Source organism: Meles meles, chromosome 10 (genome assembly GCF_922984935.1).
Source record: "Meles meles chromosome 10, mMelMel3.1 paternal haplotype, whole genome shotgun sequence".
NCBI classification, from domain to species: Eukaryota; Metazoa; Chordata; class Mammalia; order Carnivora; family Mustelidae; genus Meles; species Meles meles.
The window spans coordinates 55,425,538-55,448,340 of NC_060075.1; the positions used below are offsets into that span (position 1 = coordinate 55,425,538).

At 34.7% G+C, this 22,803-nt stretch overlaps 1 protein-coding gene across 1 annotated transcript in view; it reads right to left on the reverse strand.

Annotated features, from left to right (window-relative positions):
• Nucleotides 1-19,121, reverse strand: part of ABCB5 (ATP binding cassette subfamily B member 5) — a 119,142-nt gene extending 100,021 nt beyond the window's left edge. Inside the window, exons 1-6 of the mRNA XM_046020966.1 lie at nucleotides 19,069-19,121; nucleotides 16,647-16,701; nucleotides 14,531-14,681; nucleotides 10,354-10,408; nucleotides 741-932; nucleotides 484-655 (exon numbers count right to left, since the gene is read on the reverse strand). Coding sequence (XP_045876922.1) covers nucleotides 484-655; nucleotides 741-932; nucleotides 10,354-10,408; nucleotides 14,531-14,681; nucleotides 16,647-16,701; nucleotides 19,069-19,121 — 678 coding nt within the window. The remainder of the gene's footprint in view (nucleotides 1-483; nucleotides 656-740; nucleotides 933-10,353; nucleotides 10,409-14,530; nucleotides 14,682-16,646; nucleotides 16,702-19,068) is intronic.
• Nucleotides 19,122-22,803: the final 3,682 nt, after the last annotated feature.

A 22,803-nucleotide genomic window follows, 5' to 3' on the forward strand; every position in this document is an offset into this window, starting at 1 on the left:
GAAACAGATTTCTAAAGTACGAAAAGTAGACATTAGCAGACATTTGCAATGTAATTTAAGAGCCTTATAAAAAATAAAAACTTGAAATGGCCGACATGAAAAAGTGTTTACAATTTTAGAATTTTCTTATTTTGTTCTGATGAAATGAATTGCACACATTTATCTGGAAATTTAGAACGCGTAAGACTCTCATAATTCTCTATCTATGCTATCATTTGAAGTTGCACTAGGCTACTAAATGAAGAGGAATTCTTTTAGTGTTAGTAAGATATTAAAATTAACCTCATTGTGGTCAAATAACTTGAAGGCAAAAAAGTGATTAACAGTGAACAAAATCAAAAGTACTGGTGATGTTTATTTTAATATCCCTTTCCATTTTTAGATATAGGAAATGAATAGAAATGCCTTATTTGACAAATTTAGTAAATAACCTAGTTTATACTCCTGTTTCCGGTCAACACTGCATTTAGCCACCTTGCCTACCCGAGAAAATATGGCTGCTGAAGCAATTATAAGTGGTGATGTGGAGAGAATCACCAGGGTGAGTTTCCAGTCCTTGACCAAACCAACTGCCAGGCCAATAGAAAAAGTAGATATGTTTTGAAACAACAGAGCAATCTTCTCTCCAATACCATCGCTGATTTTGTTGATGTCACTGAAATAAGTAAGTAAATGCAGTTAAGTCACTGTTATAGCATATATGAAAACAAAGTTGATATACTACACATCAATCCTCTTACTTAGTCATGCGAGTGTTAAATTCACCAATGTCACAACCATCAAACCATTTCATGTCCTGTGCCAAAACTGAACGGAAAAATTGTTTTCGAATTCTTTTGGTCTGTCGTGCTGCTGTCATAACCCAAAAGGAAATCTGCATGTAGCCAAAAACCAAGGCAGCAACTCCTATTCCAATATAATACAAAGTCAACCTGAAAAAAGATTATTGGAAATATTAGTGAGACTCAAGTGCAGTTTTTGCCTTTGATAAAAAAAATGAGATCTGTCATAATATTTGATAGAGAGAATTTGTGCTAGAACCTATAAAATAAGTCAAAATAAATTTCTATGAGAAGTAAAGTACATTGAACACAAAATTCTAGGTTTCCCTAGTCTAGAGTATGTCTCTCTTAAATTATTAGTAGAAACTACTATTTTATAACACTTGCTACTTATATCTTCTTTCAATAACTTTTAATACTTTCAATTGGAAAGTTACATTGAAGTAATTAAGATAGTTGTACATGGAATAGGTGGAAGAAGAAATGATAGTAGTCTAAAGCACTGTACAAAATAGTTTAAATATATATATACTATTAAATATAAAATTCAACTTTAGGAATTTGGCCTAAGTAAATATGTAAAAAGATTAATCTAGCTGGATGGTCATGGTAGTTAGCAACAAAAAAGAAGAGCTGAAAACAATCTAACAGGAGACCAGATAAATGGAGTCATTTAAAAAAATATATACTAGGTACCCACTATGTGTGGCATTTTAGAGATACAGTCATGAGCAAGATAATAAGGCCCTCCTTCATTTACATACCGGTGTAAAATTTTACATCCTGGTGGGAGGAGACAGACAATACACACAGAAAAATAATTTTAGGTTGTTCTATGAGGGAAGTAAAGAGGGTGATAAGTCACAGAATAACCAGTGAGTAAAAGGTGGGTTGGGAGAGCTAGTACAGATAAAATGGTTAAGAAAAACTTTTTTTTTTTTAAAGATTTATTTATTTGACAGATAGAGATTACAAGTAGGCAGAGAGGCAGGCAGAGAGAGAGAGAGGAGGAAGCAGGCTCTCCGCTAAGCAGAGAGCCCGATGTGGGGCTCGATTCCAGGACCCTGGGATCATGACCTGAGCTGAAGGCAGAGGCTTTAACCCGCTGAGCCACCCAGGTGCCCCAAGAAAAACTTTTTTGAGGAAGTAAAAGAGCTGGATTCCAAAAGGTAAAATGGAGATAGCCATAAAAAGAGCAAGAAAAGCGAGAAAAATAATAGAGAAAATAATAAGGTATCTGAGGCAGGAAAAACCTTAGCATGTTCCAGGAACAAAAGAATTCCAAACTGGTATGAAATGATTAGGTCAGAGAATTTAGCAAATATTGTAGGGCAGCCATGGTACATTGCACAGCTTTTTTTTTTAAAGATTTTATTTATTTATTTGACAGGCAGAGATCACAAGCAGGCAGAGAGGCAGGCAGAGAGAGAGGGAGGAAGCAGGCTCCCTGCTGAGCAGAGAGCCTGAAGAGGGGCTCAATCCCAGGATCCTGTGATCATGACCCGAGCTGAAGGCGAGGCTTTAACCCACTGAGCCACCCAGGCACCCCTCAGTTCAACTTTTAAAAAGATCAGTCTGGCTCCTTTATGAAGAATAAATGGAAGTGAAACCAATTGAAGCAGGAGTTTAGTTGGGAGGCTATTGCAATGGCCAGTGTGTGAGAAGGATAGGGACTTGGACGAAAATGGCAGCTGATGTACAGAGAAATGGACAGATTCTAATTATATTTTGGAAATACAGCAAAATGAAATTGCCAATGTACCGATTGTGAGGAATGCAGGAAGGGGAGAAGTTAAGGATAACTCTTTAGATTTTGATTTGAGCGACTGGGTGAATGGTGTGCCATGTACAGCCATGGACAATGGGGAATGGAATAGATTTGTAAGAGCTATCATGTGTTTTGATTTAGATACATTAGGACCAAGGTGCCTATTAAACATCAAAGTGGGTTTTAAGTAAGAAGCTAAAAATGAGAGTCTGACATAGTTGGAGCAGGGTCTAGGCTAGAGATGTAAATTTTGAAAGTCATCAGCTTACAGGTGGTAATTAAAACAAAGTACTGGCTGAGACTACCCACAGAGAAAGAAAATTAAGTGTAGATGAAAAAGATAGAGGACAAAGGAATGAGCTCAGGTACATGGTAGAGTTTGGGGTAAAGAGAAAGAATTGCAAAGCAAGCCGGAGAGTGGACAACATGAAAGAAAGCCAGGAAAGTGAAGTATCAAGGAAAACACAGAGGAACATACAATTCATCCCCATTATTCCCAGATTATTTGTTGGCAAATCTGCTTGGTCACTAAAGCTTATTTTTAACCCCCAAATACTCAGATGTTTTCATTGTTACTCATGGACATGCATAGAGAATAAAAAATCTGAGCTGCCCCACAAAGATGTTCCTAGCTGAGGTTGAACAAGGCACACTCTGCCTTCTTGTTTCAGCTTTCACACTGTGAACAAGTGCCATTTTTGTGGTCTATGTAGTGCCACCTTTTTCTGATTTTTGTGTTTTTGTTTAATTTTTGATGATTCCACTGTTTAAAATGACTCTTAGGCAGCATGCTTAAGTGCTGTCTAGTATTCCTAAGTGTAAGAAAGCTGTAATGTGTCCTATGGAGAAAATATATGTGTTAGATAGGTGTCATTCAGGCACGAGTTACAGTGCTATTGACTCTGAATTCAATGTTAATGAATTAACAACATATATTAAATAAGTTGTCTTTTTAAAAAAGTACTTTTATTAGCATATAATGTATTATTAGCCCCAGGGGTACAGGTCTGTGAATCATCAGGCTTACACATTTCACAGCACTCACCATAGTACATACCCTCCCAGATGTGCATAACCCAACCACCCTATACCTACCCCTCCACCCCCCAGCAACCCTCTGTTTTGTGAGAATTACGAATCTCTTATGGTTTATCTCCCTCCAGATCCTATCTTGTTTCATTTTTTCCTTCCCTACTGCCCCAAACCCCCCACCTTGCCTCTCAAACTCCTCATATCAGAGAGATCATATGATAATTATTTTTTAAATAAGTTGTCTTTAAATGGAAATACACATAATTTGAGGTTTTGTGTTGAATGATGAAAATGTTGTGACCACAGGGTCACAGGAACCTAACCCTGTATTTACCCTAGTAACAATGGTTTAATATTTGCTAATTCAGTATTCATGACAACTTTAATAAAACTGTTGCAAATAATAAGAGTTGACTATTTTCTAATGTTTACAATATTTTAAGAGGAAAATGGGTTATAAAAGCAAATAAAAAGAAGAAACGCAGGATCTGAACACTGAACTACAAACACTGTTGATAGAAATTAAAGAAGATATGAATAAATGGAGAGGTAATCCATGTTCATGGATTGGAAGCCTCAATGTTGTTAAGATGACAATATCCTCAAATTGATGTACAGATTTAATACAATCCCTATCAAAAGTCCCAGTAGGCTTTTTGGCAGAAATTGGCAAGATGATCCTAAAACGTACATAGAAATGATGAGAACCCAGAAGACCCAAGATAATTTTTAAGAACAAAGTTGGAGGACTTACAATTTCTGGTCTTATTTATTTATTTATTTTCTAAAATTGCACGAATCAAGACAGTATGATACTGGCCTAAAAATAGATATAATAATAAATGCAGCAAAATTGAGAGAACAGAAACTAATTCTTATATTTGGACAATTGATTTTTAGCAAAGATGCCAAGGAGAATAGGAGAAAGGAGAATAGAAAATTTTTTCAAGGAATAGTGCCAGGCCAAATGGATATAGCCATATGCAAAAAAAGTTAGAGTCTTACCTCATAACAGTCACAAAAATAAACTCAAAATGGATCACAGACCTAAGTGTAAGAGCTAAAATATTCAAAGTCCTAGAAGAAAACGTAGGAGAAAATCTTCATGATCTTGGTTTAGACAAAGAATTCTTAACATCCAAAGGCACAATCCATAAAAGAAAAACTTGATAAATTGTACATCACCATCCAAACTTAAAACTTCTGGGCTTCAAAAGAAACCTTAAATAAAATGAAAAGACTACCTACAGACTAGAAGAAAGTATTTGCCAATCACACATAAGACAAAGAACTTGCATCTAGAATTTAAAAAACAGAATTCTCATAATTCTGTAATAAGACAAATGACACAATTAAAAAATAGGCAAAATATTTGAACAGACATTTAACCAAAGAAAATATACGAATGTCTAAAAAGTAATGAAAATAGTGCTCACTATTAGTCACTGGAGAAATGCAAGTTAAAGCCACAATGTATCACCCCACACCTACTACCATGATTATAATAAAAAAGAAAGACAAAACCAAATGTTGACAAGGATATGAAGAAATTGGAACGCTTACACATTGTTGGTGAAAAAGCAAAATGGTATAGCCACTTTGGAAAACAGTTTGGTAGTTTCTTAAAAAGACAAACATAACTTAACCTATGACCTAGCAATTCCACCCCTAGGTATCTACCCAAGAGAAATAAAAACGTATGCATACACAAAGACTTCTCTATTGATGTTTACAGAAGCATTATTTATAAATAGCCCCAAACCAGAAACATTCAAATTTTCCATCAACTAGTGAACAGATAAACATTGCAGGTGTACCCCAGCAACGAATTACTACTAAGCAATTAAAAGGAATAAACTACTGACACATGTTACAAAATGGATGAAACTCAAAAACATTATGCTAATAAAGAAAAGAAGCCAGATACCCTACATATGATGTGCTCCCACACACATGCAAAGTCCAGGTGATGGAAATCTTTAGAGAGAGAAAACAGGTAAATGGTTGCTTGGGGGCTGGGTGTGGGAATGGGGATTGACTACAAAAGAGGGATCTCTGCAGAGTAGTGGAAGTAGGCTAAAAATGGATTGTGGTGATGGTTGCACAACTCTGTCAGTTTACTAAAACTTATTGAATTGTACAGTTAAGACTATTGAGTTTTATGATAAGGAAATTATGCCTCAATAAAGCTATTAAAATCATATGAACAGTATAATTCTATTAAAATTATATATGCATACACATACATGCAAAAAAGTTGTAATAATATAAACTAAAACTAATGTTCATTATATATTAATGGCAGGATTATGAGTGATTTATTTTTCTTTGTACCTTTTTACACGATTTACAATGAAACTATTAAGCATTTAATCAGAAAAAGTTGTTAAAATAATTTTACAGAAGAACTGATGCACTCTTTAAGAGATTATTTCTTGGGCGCCTGGGTGGCTCAGTGGGTTAAGCCGCTGCCTTCGGCTCAGGTCATGATCTCAGGGTCCTGGGATCGAGTCCCGCATCGGGCTCTCTGCTCAGCGGCGAGCCTGCTTCCCTCTCTCTCTCTCTGCCTGCCTCTCTGTCTGCTTGTGATCTCTCTCTGTCAAATAAATAAATAAAATCTTTAAAAAAAAAATGAGATTATTTCTTAAAAACAAAGAGAGCAACACATTCAATTTATTTCAAAAGGAAGATACTATACTTACTAACCCTTCATTTATCCAGTAATCAGACATCCAAACTACCAGGGACCCAGGAAAAAAACCTCAGTAGTCCCAAGAGAACAAATGTCAGTAGTCCCAGAGCCCGGGTATTTTATTTTGCATCAGGAAATGAGACTACCTTCATAGTCTAAGTCTTCTGATTCAAAACTGCTTGCAAATTAAGGCTGATTTGATGGCTTCACTTATTGAGCATTTAATTTGTGCTAAATATTATGTCAAGTCCTTGATATCTGAGTTTTACTGAATCTTCAGGAAGTATTAACATCTCATTTCACATGTGAAGAAACCAAAGCTTACAGAAGTTACCCAACAGCTTCTATAGTTAAAAAGTGGCAGAGCCCAAGATCTGAATCCTGAATCCATGATCTGATTCCTGAACTTAAAATCTGAATCACTTTACCAGTATTTCTCAAGTAGATTTGGGAAACCCTGTATACCTAGCATCATTCTTCCTTGGAAACTGATAATATACATGAACATAACAAAAAAATGAAAAAAGTAAGGAAATTCTTTAATTTTGTTCTTCAACTCAATTCAATTTTCTCAGACCAATTAACTATGAACATCTATCTCCTTTTACAATGTATCACCTATTAACAGTCCTACTGTACACAATCTGGGAATTATTTTAGGCCACTACTTGATGTAGCAGAAATTGCTATCAGCCGATATCCTAAATAATAGAAACTCCATTTTATTTGAAGTGGCAATATGCCCTGCTAAAACAGATGTGGTGATAGGACCAGTACAAAGACAGAGGGTGCCAAGTCCCTAATGGCTTTTTTTTTTTTTTTTTTTTTTTTTTAAAGATTTTATTTATTTATTTGACAGAGAGAGAGATCACAAGTAGGCAGAGAGGCAGGCAGAGAGAGAGGAGGAAGCAGGCTCCCCGCGGAGCAGAGAGCCCGATGTGGGGCTCGATCCCAGGACCCTGAGATCATGACCTGAGCCGAAGGCAGCGGCTCAATCCACTGAGCCACCCAGGTGTCCCCCTAATGGCTTTTAAGCCATATTTCATACATAGACTACCTACGTTCAGATATTTACATGTGAGAGAAATAATTTCTATCATGGTTATACAACTATTATAATGGATTTTACATGAAATGCAACTGAACTAAATCTAGCGCAACCATGGTCATATAGTTTGCCCCTTTAAAATAGACTATGGGGGGTGCCTGGGTGGCTCAGTGGGTTAAAGCCTCTGCCTTCGGCTCAGGTCATGATCTCAGGGTCCTGGGATCGAGCCCCGCATCGGGCTCTCTGCTCAGCAGGGAGCTGCTTCCCTTCCTCTCTCTCTGCCTACTTGTGATCTCTGTCAAATGAATAAATAAAATCTTAAAAAAAAAAGTAGATTATAAAAGATGTATCAGAAGTAGTAAAAGGAGGAAGCAAGTTGCTTAGAAGTTCATATGGATTTAATTAATTAACTCTTGAGGCAAGAGGAGGCATATTTACCAGCAATAATCTTGGTACTATTTAGTCATTATGATTTGGATTCAACAAGAAAATATTCAACTATTTTCAGAATATTTGGTAAATGAAGCAAGGATACAGGTTGAACATTAAGTTTAACATTTTAATGTTCAACCTCTGTCCTTGTTTTATTTACCAAAAATTCTGAAAATAATTGAATATTTTCTTGTTGAATCCAAATCTGGGGAATTCAAAGGGGAGAAGGGTGGGGTGAGGGAGAAACAGGGTGATGGGTATTAAGGGCACATGCTGTGATAAACACTGGGTGTTATACTTAACTAATGAATCACTGAACACTATATCAAAAATGAAATATGTACTATACAGTGGCTAACTGAACATAATAATAAAATAAAATAAAATGTTAAACTTACATAAAGCTATACAAGTTATTGTCTTTGGAAAATAAAAAGTGGAATAAAATTCTTTGGTTCCTGATGATTATAGCTGAAAGAGGTATTACCTTGTCCTCATCAAAAAAAAAAAAAAAAAAAGATATAAAGCAATGATTCCCCAAAATGTTACATCAAAACATTAGTTTCACAGGATGTTAGCAGGTATTTGGGGGAAAAAATTGGGTTTTATAATCAAACAGGTTTAATAACTTAGAGTAAATGGAGTTTTACCACACTTATCTATACTGTATGTATCCAAGAGGAGGCTGTTATATACAGCATTTTTAAAACCTGTTTGACCACGAAAACTTGTTTTCCAAATATTCCAAAACAGAACACCAGTTTGAGAAACAACAGCATAACAAATTTTATAGTATGAATGTTAAGAATTTTTTTGGTAAATTTTGTGACCTTCTAATAATTGTACATAGACATGCCTTTTCATTTTATTCTCTTTTTTAAATGTTTTTTTTTTAAAATGGATGTTCCTATATTTAAAAGTTCCAAACTTCTTTGTAAGAAACTCAAAATTCATGGTTATACATCAGAACCCCAGTTTGACATTGTAGAAACAGAATTCAGTAGAAGGAAATACACTGGATTTTAATCAGGAATTTTCAAAAGAACCAATATAAAGAAATTCTATGTAAAAGTTGCTAAAAACCAGCTGTGTCTCAACGAAAGCTGAGGCTGCAGCAAAGTACAACTGGAGAGGGCGCCATTTACATTGCATAGAAGAGTGCTGTACGATAAAACTTTCTGTGATGAAGAAAATGTTCTGTTATCAATGATATACAAGATGGCACCAGCCAAATGTGACTACTGAACACTTGAAATGTGACTGAGAAGGAGGAACTAAATATTAGGTTTTATTGTTTTAACTGATTCAAATTTAAGTAACCATATGTAGCTGTGGCTAACATACTGGACAGTGCAGGTCAAGAATTATGGCCCAGAGAGCTTCACTGCAACATGATAGGTGTCCCTTGGGTTGTGTAACACACAAGCTTCACTTTTTGGAGAAAAATGAGGGATCTCTTAGGTCTGTAGCAAAAACTCTCATAATTTTAGCGAGACACTATGAAAGTCCAGCAAATACAGTAAAGCGGCATCTAATAAACTTAACACATGACAAAGGAAATGATACTGTTGAATACAGAAACTATTAAATGTCCTTTTAAAATTATTTACTTCAGATTTTACAATATTTATTTATTTATTTTACCTTAAAGATTTTATTTCTTTATTTAACAGAGAGAGAGAGAGACAGACAGTGAGAGAGACTACAAGCAGGGGGAGAGGGAGAAGGAGAAGCAGGCTCTCCACTGAGCAGGGAGACTGATGCGGGGCTCAATCCCAGGACCCTGGGATCATGACCTGAGCCAAAGAGAGGCACTTAATGACTGAGCCACCCAGGTGCCCCCAGATTTTACAATTTTTAGTATGAATACAACATTACTTTCATAGTCTGAAAATCAGTCTCCAAAACTAGTCAATAAAACTTTATTGTTTTAATTTTTAAAATTATTTTATTATTTTTAATATTTGTTGCACATGACTCTTTGGTTTTTAAAGTATATAGAAGTAGCATTTTTCTATAAGGTTTGTAAGGAAAATAATTTGGAAAAAAAAGGAAAAACAAATCCTTTTGCCTTTAGGATATGTACCTTCAGTTCTAGAATGCAAAATTGGCCTAAAAATGCAAATTCCGAAATGAATTTTATTTTCATGAAAATTCTGTCAAATACAACTTAAAGCAAATGAGCCTACGTATATGAACCTTTCAAATTAAAGAAAAATTTATGTAGAAGTTATATTCAATTTTTAAATTTAAAAATAATATATCTAGGGCACCTGGGTGGCTCAGTGGGTTAAATAAGCCTCTGCCTTCAGCTCAGGTCATGATCTCAGGATTCTGGGATCAAGGCCTGCATCGGGCTCTCTGCTCAGCAGGGAGCCTGCTTCTCCCTCTCTCTGCCTGCCTCTCTGCCTACTTGTGATCTCTCTCTCTGTGTCAAATAAATAAATAAAATCTTAAAAAAATATATATCTAAAGAAAAGGACTCATTTGCATTAATCACTTACATGTGATATTCATCACCAAACCTCAGTTTCTTCCTTGTAAGTACTGAATAAAGCAGCATGCAATACACATGATATAACATTTTATTTGGACTTACTTAATCATATCTTCATTCAGCTTCTCTTGAGACTGAGTACAATTCTGGTAATTTGCTGTAAAACATGTTTTAAATTTTGAAAGCAATTAATTCATAATTGGCCACACTGCTTCATACATAGCACTCTAAATCAAATATAATATATTCTCAAGAAAATGGACTTATTAGATTTATAATAATGTTAACTTTCTATTCTTTAAACTAAAATTTGTAATAGCAATCTCTGATCTCTTTAATAATATGTCATGATATGCCAATGATATCAATGTATTTATCTAAACCTTTATCAAACTCTTTACATGTTCACCATATTTGACGGCCTACATAATGAAATTCAAAAAACCTGTAGAAGCCTTAAGCAAAATCAAAAATTATCATTCAAAGCAGTATCAGTTGCTATGTAGTACCCATCCTATCTAAAGCTGTAAGAGAATCTATTATAGAGCAGCTCTAACAAAAGGAATACTCACAAGCATATTGACTTAGGGTTGCTAAGTTTTATTTTTCCTCCTCCTTTCACTCATTAATTTGGAGAGAAGGACATGGGTGGCAGTCAATAAATATTTACTCAGTGAATTGGTGGCTCCATTTGTTTAATAAGCAGAATCACATCCTAAATCTACTTTCTATCATTAAAATATTAAAAATTAATAACTCTGGAGACAGGAAATCATCACATGAAGGATCTAGAGGTGGAAGCGATGGTTTTATTCTGCTCAAACAAGACTGGAACACTTGAAAGATTAGCCTTCAGGTGGAAAACAAGAGGATATAAATTAGTATTTAAAGTTAAATAGGACACAGAAGGGAGTATAGTATATAAAAGCTAGGCTTTTGTCTAAAAAAAAAAAAGTACAGGTTTAAAATTTTTTTTTATTAAATTCAACTTAATTAACATATAGTGTATTATTATTTTCAGGAGTAGAATTTAGAGATGCATCAATTGCATATAACACCCAGGCTCATTAAATCAAAGGTTCTCCTTTAATGTCCATCACCCAGTTACCCCATTCCCCCACCCACCTCCTCTTCAGCAACCCTCAGTTTGTTTCCTATAGTGAAGAGTCTCTATGGGTTGTCTCCTTCTCTGTTTTTGTCTTATTTTTTTCCTTCCCTTCCCCTGTGTTCGTCTGTTTTTTTCCCTTAAATTCCACATATGAGTGAAATCAGATGGTATTTGTCTTTCTCTGACTGACTTATTTCACTTGGCATAACACTCTCTAGTTCCATCCATGTCATTGCAAATGGCAATATTTCATTCTTTTTGATGGCATATATATATATATATATATATATATATATATATATATAAAGAGTTTGATAAAGGTTTAGATAAATACATTGATATCATTGGCATATCATGACATATTATTAAAGAGATCAGAGATTGCTATTACAAATTTTAGTTTAAAGAATAGAAAGTTAACATTATTATAAATCTAATAAGTCCATTTTCTTGAGAATATATTATATATATATCCCCCCATTCATCTGTTGCTAGATATCTGGGCTCTTTCCATAGTTTGGCTATTGTGGACATTACTGCTATAAACACTGGGGTGCATGTACCCCTTTGAATCAGCACTTTTATATCCTTTGGATAAATACCTAGTAGTGCAATTACTGGGCCATAGGGTAGCTGTATTTTTAACTTTTTGAGGAACCTCCATACTGTTTTCCACAGTGGCTGCACCAGGTTGCATTCCCACCTATAGTGTAAGAGAGCTCCAATTTCCTCCCCATTCTTGCCAACATCTGTTGTTTCCCGAGTTGTTCATTTTAGCCATTCTGACCAGTGTGAGGTGGCATTAATGGTTTTGACTCTTATTTCCCTGATGACAAGTGATGTTGAGCATCTTTTCATGTGTCTGTTGGCCATTTACATGTTTTATATGGAGAAATCTCTGTTCATGTCTTTGGTCCCTTTCTTGACCAGATTTTTTGGTTTTTGGGTGTTGAATCTGATAAGTTCTTTATAGATTTTGGATACCAGCCCTTTATCTGATATGTCACTTTTGACATATCCCATATGTCACTCCCATTCCATAGATTCCCTTTTAGTTTTGTTGATTGTTTCCTTTGCTGTGCAAAAGCTTTTCATCCTGATGAAGTCCCAATGGTTCATTTTTGCTTTTGTTTTCCTTGCTTCTGGAGACAGGTCTAGCAAGAAGTTGCTGCGAGTGAGGTTGAAGAGGTTGCTGCCTGTATCCTCCTCTAGGATTTTGATGAATTCTTGTCTCACATTTAGGTCTTTCATCTATTTTGAGTTTATTTTTCTGTATGGTGTAAGAAAGTGGTCCGGTTTCATTCTTCTGCATGTGACTGTCCAATTTTCCCAACACAGTTTGTGAAAGAGACTTTTTTTCCATTGGACATTCTTTCCTGCTTTTTTGAAGATTAGCTGACCATAGAGTTGAGGGTCCATTTCTGGGCTCTCTATTCTTTCCACTGATCTATGCATCTGTTTTGTGCCAGTGCCATACTGTCTTGATGATTACAGCTTCGTAATATAGCTTGATGTCTAGAATTGTGATGCCTCCAGGTTTGGTTCTCTTTTTTTAACATTACTTTAGCTATTTGGGGTCTTTTCTGGTTCTATACAAATTTTAGGATTGTTTGTTCTAGGTCTGTGAAAAACACTGGTAGTATTTTGATAGGGATTACACTGAATATGTAGATTGTTCTAGGAAACATAGACATTTGAATAATATTTGTTCTTCAAATCCATGAGCTTGGAATATTTTTTGATTTCTTTGTGTCTTCCTCAATTTCTTTCATAAGTGCTCTATAGCTTTTAGAGTACAGATATTTTATCTCCTTGGTTAGGTTTATTCCTAGGTATCTTATGGTTTTTGGTGCAATTGTATACACTGTCAGTGTACAGAAATGCAACAGACTTCTGTACAATGATTTTATATCCTTAACTTTGCTGAATTCTTTTATCAATTCTAGAAATATTTTGGTGAAGTCTTTCAGGTTTCCTACATGTCATCTGTGAAGAGTGAAAGTTTGACGTCTTTTCTGCTGATTTGGATACTTTTTATTTTTATTTATTTTGTCTGATTGCTGAGACTAGGACTTCCAGTGCTATGTTGAACAACAGTGGTGAGAGTGGACCATCCTAAGACAGTCCAGGTTTTAATGATACATTTATCTCAGTTATAATAAATAGCCATAGGGATGCTTTCTACTTTGTTATTTGGAGGAAAATGTATAAAATCAAGGAATTACTAAAATTTATAATATCCAACAGATAAAAAAAGACTGGATACTTAGTATGTCAGTACATAGAACTGCTGGGTTTACATCTAAAGAATGTTACCTTTAAGGACATGATCTTGAAATAGGATACAACAAAGGTAATGATATATGAAAGACATCTATAATTATGGGAAAACAGAACCCCTTTTTCACCCACATCTGATTGCTAGATTTCCCTCCTATTTTTATTCAGAGTTTTTGTCTCCAATACCATAATTTTCTGCATGTTCAGTTTGGCTTTTTTGCTGCATTATGTTCTACAATGCCATGCATATCTACATACTATTAATGAAACTTTAAGCAGCTGAGAGATTTTTGTCATTCTTGGCTGCTCCTTTTTAAAGGGTGAATTATAGATCAGTGCCCTAGAATGGCCTGAGCCTTTGGTTAAATCATCTAAACATATCTAAAAGTGATATAATTTAATTAAAATAAAATTGATATAATATAATGATTTGGTTAAATCATCTAAACATATCTAAAAGTGATATAATCATCACTTCTCATGAAAATTATTTTAATTTCCTAGAGAGAAAAGGTGAGGTATACTCAGTCTCAGATGAGTTTTATATACCATGATCAGTTCACTCCTGGGTCTCCAGCCTGCTGGCCCATCCTCCAAATTCTGGACACGTCAGCTTCCATAATGGCATGAACCAATTTCTTAAGATAAATTTCTTTTTCTCTGTCTCTATCTCTAGATATATATACACACACACTCATATCTTACTGATTCTGTTTCTTTGACAAAGGCTAAAACAAATTTTGGTTCTTTTGTCCCTAGTAACGAGGAGGATAAATGACTTATATACATATTATGTGGAAACTGATGATACAAAAATCTGTATTATGAGCTCTCTGTTTTACTTAAGGCTTTGAGTCCCCAGAAATACAGAAAAGTAAATATTGTACTCACTTGTATTGGTTTTGCTTAGACACCCACTAATAAGGTCATCACTCATTTCTCCTAAAATCAGTGACATTAGAGGAAGACAGGCTCCATTCACCAGTGATGCCAGTAATCCCAAGATCATGAGTGTGATGTCCAGTCCATCAGCAAAGCGGAACTGAGGAAAACAAAACATGTTGGCATTATAGCTATAAAAAACAAAATCAAAATGAGCCTACGTTTTTGCCATCTAGTAAATGTTATTTTATAAATTAGGAGACTAACTAAATGTATAAAATTGTGGAAAGGTATTTGTAAATAAAGTAAAAAAAATCCCTGATCTTAAAGATGTACAATGCATTTTGAAGAAGTGTTGAAAAATATAAAGTAGCAAAATCAGTACAAATTATACATCTGTGACATCTCTGACACAGGTCAGATCAGATGTGGGTATGAATCAGAAAATTCCTTCTATTTGGTTGATTCTGGAATAAAATATTTTGAAACACTGCATTGACCGTATCTTGGCTTATGGAGAGCTGAACTTTAAACTCTCAATTCCTTAGGCTTATCAGCATCATAGCAATGATACAACTATGTGCAGTGAACAGTAACCATGTAGTAAAAATTAGTTCATCAAATGTAATACATCATATTCATTATTATTTCAAATTTGTTGGATTTTTTCCTACCCAGGACAACATCTATTCTTTAAATAAGGGTTTATAACAATTTGCAAAGCTGTTTAGAATAAGAAAGAAATAACTGAAAGCCAAATACTCATTGCTTTATATTCTATTCTTTAGCAGATCCCAACAATGCTATTCCAAAACAAAAACATGAACAAAATTTGAAAATGTGGATTATTATCTTACTGAGAAGTCAAGATAAAATGTATAATGGTACTGAAATGAAATGAGATTTGCATAACAGCAAGAGGAACTTAGTACATATTTTATGAGTAGAGACTGAAAAAAATTAATGTTTTTCCATTTATTCATGTGATTGCTAATAAATATTTATGGAGTAACTGCCAGAGTATTGTACTTGGTACTACAGAGAAGAGGGTATCTGCTTCTCCACCTTCCTCCAGAATAGTGTGTTATCTCCTTGATAAGGTTTGTCATGTTCTCCTATGTCCCACATTTTTTAGAACCTGATTTCTGAAAAAGCAGGTACTGTTTCATGTGAATTTCTAATGACACTGACAGCCAGGCTGACATAGAGATTAGAGTAGGGAGAGGAGTTGTTTTGGGAACACATTCCTGAAAATGTTCCTTGAACATAATCCCAAAGAAATGCACCCATATACTTTTTTATGTATAGGTTTTATAAAATATTTAGATAATTATTTTTTATTTCAAAAGAATTTATACACTTTAAAAATAACAAAGCAACTTATATCAATGTATTCTCATTAGCAAATACTGAAATATAAACACAAAATAGTAAAAGTCACTCACAATTCCCCACCACTTGAAATAGCCTCTAACGGGTATTATGCTTAGTGAAATAAGTCAATCGGAGAAAGATAACTATCATATGTCTCCCTGATATGAGGAAGTGAGATGTAACGTGGGGGCTTTGGGGGGGTTGGAAAAGAATAAATGAAACAAGATGGGATCGGGAGGGAGACAAACCATAAGAGACTCTTAATCTCACAAAACAAACTGAGGGTTGCTGGGGGGAGAGGGGTCGGGAGAGGGTGGTAGGGTTATGGACATTGGGGAGGGTATGTGCTATGGTGAATGCTGTGAAGTGTGTAAACCTGGCGATTCACAGACCTGTACCCCTGGGGCTAATAATACATTATATGTTTTTAAAAAATAAAAAAAATTTAGAAAAAAGAAATAGCTTCTGACAATACTTACGCATCACATACACATACACACTTTTTTTGTTTTTTTGTTTTTTGCAAAACTGGGATCATTGTATAAATAAATACTGTGCTTCTTTTCTTATCTCTATTATCGGAATGTTGGTTTGATTATATTTTTTCCTATTGGAAATCATATTGTGATTAATAACTTTTTAAATTTCCCTTTACCCCCCAATAGATGTAAACTACCAATCATTTTAGGCACTACTGACAATTCCCTAAAAGTTTTGGATACACATACTTTCTTAAAGTGACTTTACTTACTATCTCAATAGGTCCAACAACTTGTTTTCTTACTTTGGGCAGTTCTGGTGGTTTTCTGGAAAATAAATGTTGAAAATGGAAAGGTTACAATGTGAATATAACTTGCAAAATTTTCTAATTAAAATTGTTCTGAAGTATCAAATTTCACTCTTGATAGCAAATCTGCATAAACACTGAAATTTAAAAAACACACTTAATGATACATAGTACAAAGATTTGTATTATAATCAATGGGAAAGTAAGTTGTCACTGGCTGTCTCTACACTAGTTAGGGTAACAACTGAAGTCATACCTCTGAAGTAGAATTTTTTAAAATTGTGGTAAAATACATGTAACATAGAATTTACCCTCTTAACTAATTTTAAGTGTACAATTCATTAGTATTAAGTACATTCATATTGTGCTACCATTACCACCATTCATCCACAGAACTCTTTTGAAAAACTGCCTCTGTATCATTAAACAATAATCCTCCTTCTTCTCTCTTGCCTTCAGCTTCAGGCAACTATCATTCTATTTTCTATCTCTGTGAATCTGTCCACCTTAGGTGCCTCATGTAAGTGGAACCATACAGTATTTTTCTTCAATTCAATTCCTTAACATATAGTTAACATACAGCGTATTATTAATTTCAAGGGTAGAATTCAATGATTCATCAGTTGCATACAACACTTAGTGCTCATTACATCAAGGGCCCTCCCTTAGTATCGATTACCCAGTTGCCCCATCCCTCCACCCACTTCCCCTCCAGCAACCCTCACTTTCTTATAGTTAAGGGTCTTTATGGGTTGTCTCCTTCTCTGTTTTTGTCTTATATTATTTTTCCTCCCCTTCCCCTACGTTCATCTGTTTTGTTTCTTAAATTGCATATATGAGTGAAATCAGGTAGTATTTTTTCTTTCTCTGACTTATTTCAGTTGGCATAACACTCTCTAGTTCCATTCACCTCACTGCAAATGACAAGATTTCATTCTTTTTGATGGCTAAGTAATAGTCCAGTGTATGTGTGACACACATACACACCACTTCTTTTTCCATTCATCTGCTGCTGGACAACTGGATTCTTTCCATAGTTTGGCTATTGTGGACATCACTGCTATAAACACTGGGGTACACATGTCCCTTCAAATCAGCACTTCTATATTCTCTGGATAAATACCTAGTAGTGCAATTGCTGGGCCATAAGGTAGCTCTGTTTTTAATTTTTTGAGGAACCGCCATACTATCTTCCACAGTGGCTATACCAGCTTGCATTCCCACCAACAGCACATACACAAAAGATTCTTAAACATTAATGGAAGACTGGAGGTCATCAGATTAACTTTTCTAAAAAATACATTAGAGAAAGATGAACTTCTGACTCTTTTCTTCAGCTTTATAACATATTGTTCTGTCAGCTTTGATAAATGGCAAGTCACTTAATTTTATTCCTCTTGAGGTTAATAATTTACTTAAGTACTGGGCCAATCTGCTCTGAGATATTTCATAGATGACAAGTGCTTTAAGATTGTATAGCTCTTCCATTATTCCAAATGCTGATTTTAAAGTTTTTTATTTTATTATTTAAGTAATCTCTACACCTGATGTGGCACTTGAACTCATGCACCATGAGATCAAGAGTCACATGCTCCTCCAATTGAGCCAGCCATGTGTCTCCCAAATGCTGATTTTAAAGAGTAAGACTCAGTATACTCTCTTTTGATACATTTTGTTTCAGGGAAACTTTTCTGTCACCCATTGACCTTCATGAAAAGCCTTTGAAGGGAGGTTTAGGTAGTCTTTTGAAAGTCTCTCTTCTATCAGAGTTGAGAGTAGAGAAGAGTACATGGGGAGATACAGTGAAAACTCCCTTTCTGGTTATTTGTAGTCCTGCATTAATGAAACAGGAGATCAAAAGGAGAGTTCTTGGATTTTACAGCTCATATATCTAAGTGTAACACAATTATTATGGTAAAAGTGAAATTAAAATAGACTAAGCCATTTCAATTTTAAATCTACAAATTAACAGATTATAGGAAATTTTTATAATATACACACATACATAGACACACAGACATCCATTTAGTGAAAAATAACCAGAATCCAGTATTTTCTTTCATTAACTGCACCATATGGAATAAAGTTTCCACAGAGAATTGAATTGAAAATATCCAGGTATTTCTCCTCTTATATTGGTAAGGTACAAGAAATTCAGAAGAGAGATCTGAAGAACAAAAGTACTAAATCAATAAATCCTATAGTTATTACACTTCCTAAAATTACTATTAAGCCAGTTGTAACAGTGATTAAGATGAGGTCCAGAAAAACGCAAATAGGCATTGCTCTTTCTGGAAAAAAAATTAATATTTTTGCTATAGTTTTGAAAAGGATAAGATATATTTGAAGTTGCAGAACACTTTTGTAGAATTTAGGCAAAGCTTACCCATTTCTTTGATAATTTTCATGCATCTCTTCAGCTCTTTCAGAATTAACCATATTTATAATTCAATTCTTCTGAAATATTAAGAAATATAGCATGACTGTGTAAAATGTCATCATTTAGTTGATATAAAGCATTCTTTACATCCTTAAGAGCACCCCAAATGAAGTTTCTGGTTAGGAAGCTATTTTTTCAGATGTTACCACTGAATTTGTAATTTTGTTGCTTCATCCTGGGTTTAGATTTGGAGCTAATAAAAATTCTAGAAATGAAATAAAAGGAAAGCCAGATTCCATAGATAATGCATGTTTTTTCAGGACACTGGATTTTATTCCTATTCTGCCACTCGTTTGATTGTAATTGATGAAACTTTTAAACTTCTCATGCTTAGTTTTCTCTATAAAAAGTTGATGCAAGTTTCTGTTAGTCAGCAGTTTTAGTGAGTAGGGCTTTCTAATTTACGAAGTATAAGCCAGTTAGAGCTTCTATCATGTATAAATAGCTGTCAAAAAAATTAGAATATTTTGAAAACCCATTGATCATTAAAATTATATTGAGAATAATTTATTCTTCCTTTGGATGACACTTCAGAATCCTAGCCTGTCTTAAGATTGTAATTATGTATATAAATTTTCATTTCATTTCATTTCAATGTATTTTGACTCAGTCTCACTTGTTAGGCAATATAACATATTACTGATATTGAGATGATTATAAATACTATGGATTTTTTTTTTTTTAAACTTTTTTTTTTTTTCCCTATTTATTTATTTTTTCAGCGTAACAGTATTCATTCTTTTTGCACAACACCCAGTGCTCCATGCAAAACGTGCCCTCCCCATCACCCACCACCTGTTCCCCCAACCTCCCACCCCTGACCCTTCAAAATCCTCAGGTTGTTTTTCAGAGTCCATAGTCTCTTATGGTTCGCCTCCCCTCCCCAATGTCCATAGCCCGCTCCCCCTCTCCCAATCCCACCTCCCCCCAGCAACCCCCAGAAAGAACCTAGATGTCCATCAACAGATGAATGGATAAAGAAGATGTGGTATATATACACAATGGAATACTATGCAGCCATCAAAAGAAATGAAATCTTGCCATTTGCGACGACGTGGATGGAACTAGAGCGTATCATGCTTAGTGAAATAAGTCAATCGGAGAAAGACAACTATCATATGATCTCCCTGATATGAGGACATGGAGAAGCAACATGGGGGGGTAGGGGGATAGGAGAAGAATAAATGAAACAAGATGGGATTGGGAGGGAGACAAACCATAAATGACTCTTAATCTCACAAAACAAACTGGGGGTTGCTGGATTTTTTTAAAGATTTTATTTATTTATTTGACAGAGAGAAATCACAAGAGAGGCAGGCAGAGAGAGAGGAAGGGAAGCAGGCTCTCCGCTGAGCAGAGAGCCCGATGCGGGACTCGATCCCAGGACCCTGAGATCATGACCTGAGCCGAAGGCAGCGGCTTAACCCACTGAACCACCCAGGCACCCCATAAATAATATGGATTTAAACTCCATATTAGAGTATTAGTATTATTGTATTAGTAGAGGGTACCTGGGTAGCTCAGTGGGTTAAGCCTCTGTCTTTGGCTTAAGTCATGATCTCAGGGTCCTGGAATCGAGCTCCACATTGGGCTCTCTGCTCAACAGGAAGCTTACGTCCCCCTCTCTGCCTGCCTACTTGTGATCTTTCTCTTTGTCAAATAAATAAATAAAATCTTTAAAAAAATAAACTCTAGAGTAGAATTACTGACTAATGAAATACTTTCCAAGTATCAAACAAACAAACAAACCCGAAAACCAAAAACCAAAACATCTACACTTTTTTTTAAATAGTAAGCTCTTCCATGAAGGAATGAATTTCAATGGGTCATTTTTTAGTGGCTGAGAAGTAAAATATGATACATATACGTTGGCCTATTATTCTTTTTCAGGGATCAATGGTCATAAGATTATAATATAAGAAATCTTTATAATTGCTATACTGACTTTACATTATCTCCAGTTATTTGGCATATTTGTAAGGAAAGTAGTAATAGACTCTACTGATCATTTGTATTTTATAGAATTTAACAATTACATAATAAAATTCACAAATTCATAAAAAATAAAAACAATTATGGCTTACCTCATTCAGTGCATGGTATGTTCATTTACACCAAAATCATGTGTGGTTTCTCTCCTCAACAAATAACTAACTGTACTTTCACGCTGTGCTTTACCAAGCTTATTTTCTGACCATGCTGTAATATCAGATTACAACAATGGTTAATTTCCAGGTAAAACACACTATGTTCTTCATGCAATACTGCACATGGGAAACAAAGTGAGCAAAAAAACTCAAGTGATTCAAAGAAACACTTTTTAAAGACCTGTAGTATCCCTGATTTTCTTTTGGGCTTTTCTCATATCTGTAACATGTTCACTGACACATTCTTTCTTATATTACAATTCTTAGTTACCCTATTTGATTGTATTTCTTTACCTATTCCTTCAAAAATTCACTGAAAAAGGTATTGAGCTTGTACAATGTAGCAGCTGTTTACAGAAATAGAAATACACAGTCCCTTCTCCTGAGAAACTCACACAAATCCTTCTCCCCAACACTTTTCCTCTATATTATAGTCTTGCTACTCAATGTGGTTCCAAGACCGGCAGCACCAGCTAACACCTGAGACTTTATTAGACATGCATAATCATTTGTTTTTAATTGTAGCAGAATATACATAAAATTTAACATTTTAACCGTTTCAATTACCATTCAGTGGCATTAAGTACATACATAAAGTTGTTCAAACATCACCAGTACAAAACTTTTTCATCATGCCAAATTGAAACTCTGTACCTATTAAATAATAAGCTCCCATTCTTTCCTCTCCCAGTTCCTGGTGACTACCATTCTACCTTCCATCTCTATGAAGTTGTCTCATATAGGTAACTCAGATAAGTAGAACAGTGTAATATTTGTCCTTTGTGTTAGGCTTGTTTCACTCAGCATGCTTTCACGGTTCATCCATGATATGGCATGTATCAAAGTTCCATTCCTTTTTTAAGGATAATAGTATTTCATCAATTATATATACCACATTTTGTTTACCCATTCATCAGTTGATGGACATTCGGACTGTTTTCACCTATTGGTGACTGTGAATAATGCTACTATGAACATTGGTATATAAGTATTAGAGTCCTTCTCTCAATTCTTTTGGAACTGAAGTGGAAAGTGTGGATCATATAGCAATTCTATGTTTATCTTTTCAAGTAACTGCCATATTGTTTGTCACAGTGGCTATACCATTTTACATTCCCACCAGCAATGCACAAGAGTTCCAATTTCTCCATATCCTCACTAAAACTTTTTATTTTCTGGTTTATTGATAACAGTATCTTGATAGGTGTGAAGTGGCATCTCATCATGGTTTTGATTTGTATTTCCCTAAATCATTACTGAAATTGAGCATCTTTTAATTTTTCACTGGCTATTTTTTTTTTGTCTTCTGTACAGAAATGTCTGTTTAAGCTACCTGCCCATTAGAATGTTTTTCTTTTGTAGTTAAGCTGTAATTCTTTATGTATTCTGGATATTAAACCACTATCAGATATGGGATGTGCAAATATTCTCTCCCATTCTGTGGGTGGTCTTTTTAGTCTTGTGATTATATACTTTGATGCACAAAGTTTTTTATTCTGCTGGAGTCAAATTTATCTATTTTTTATTTTGTTGC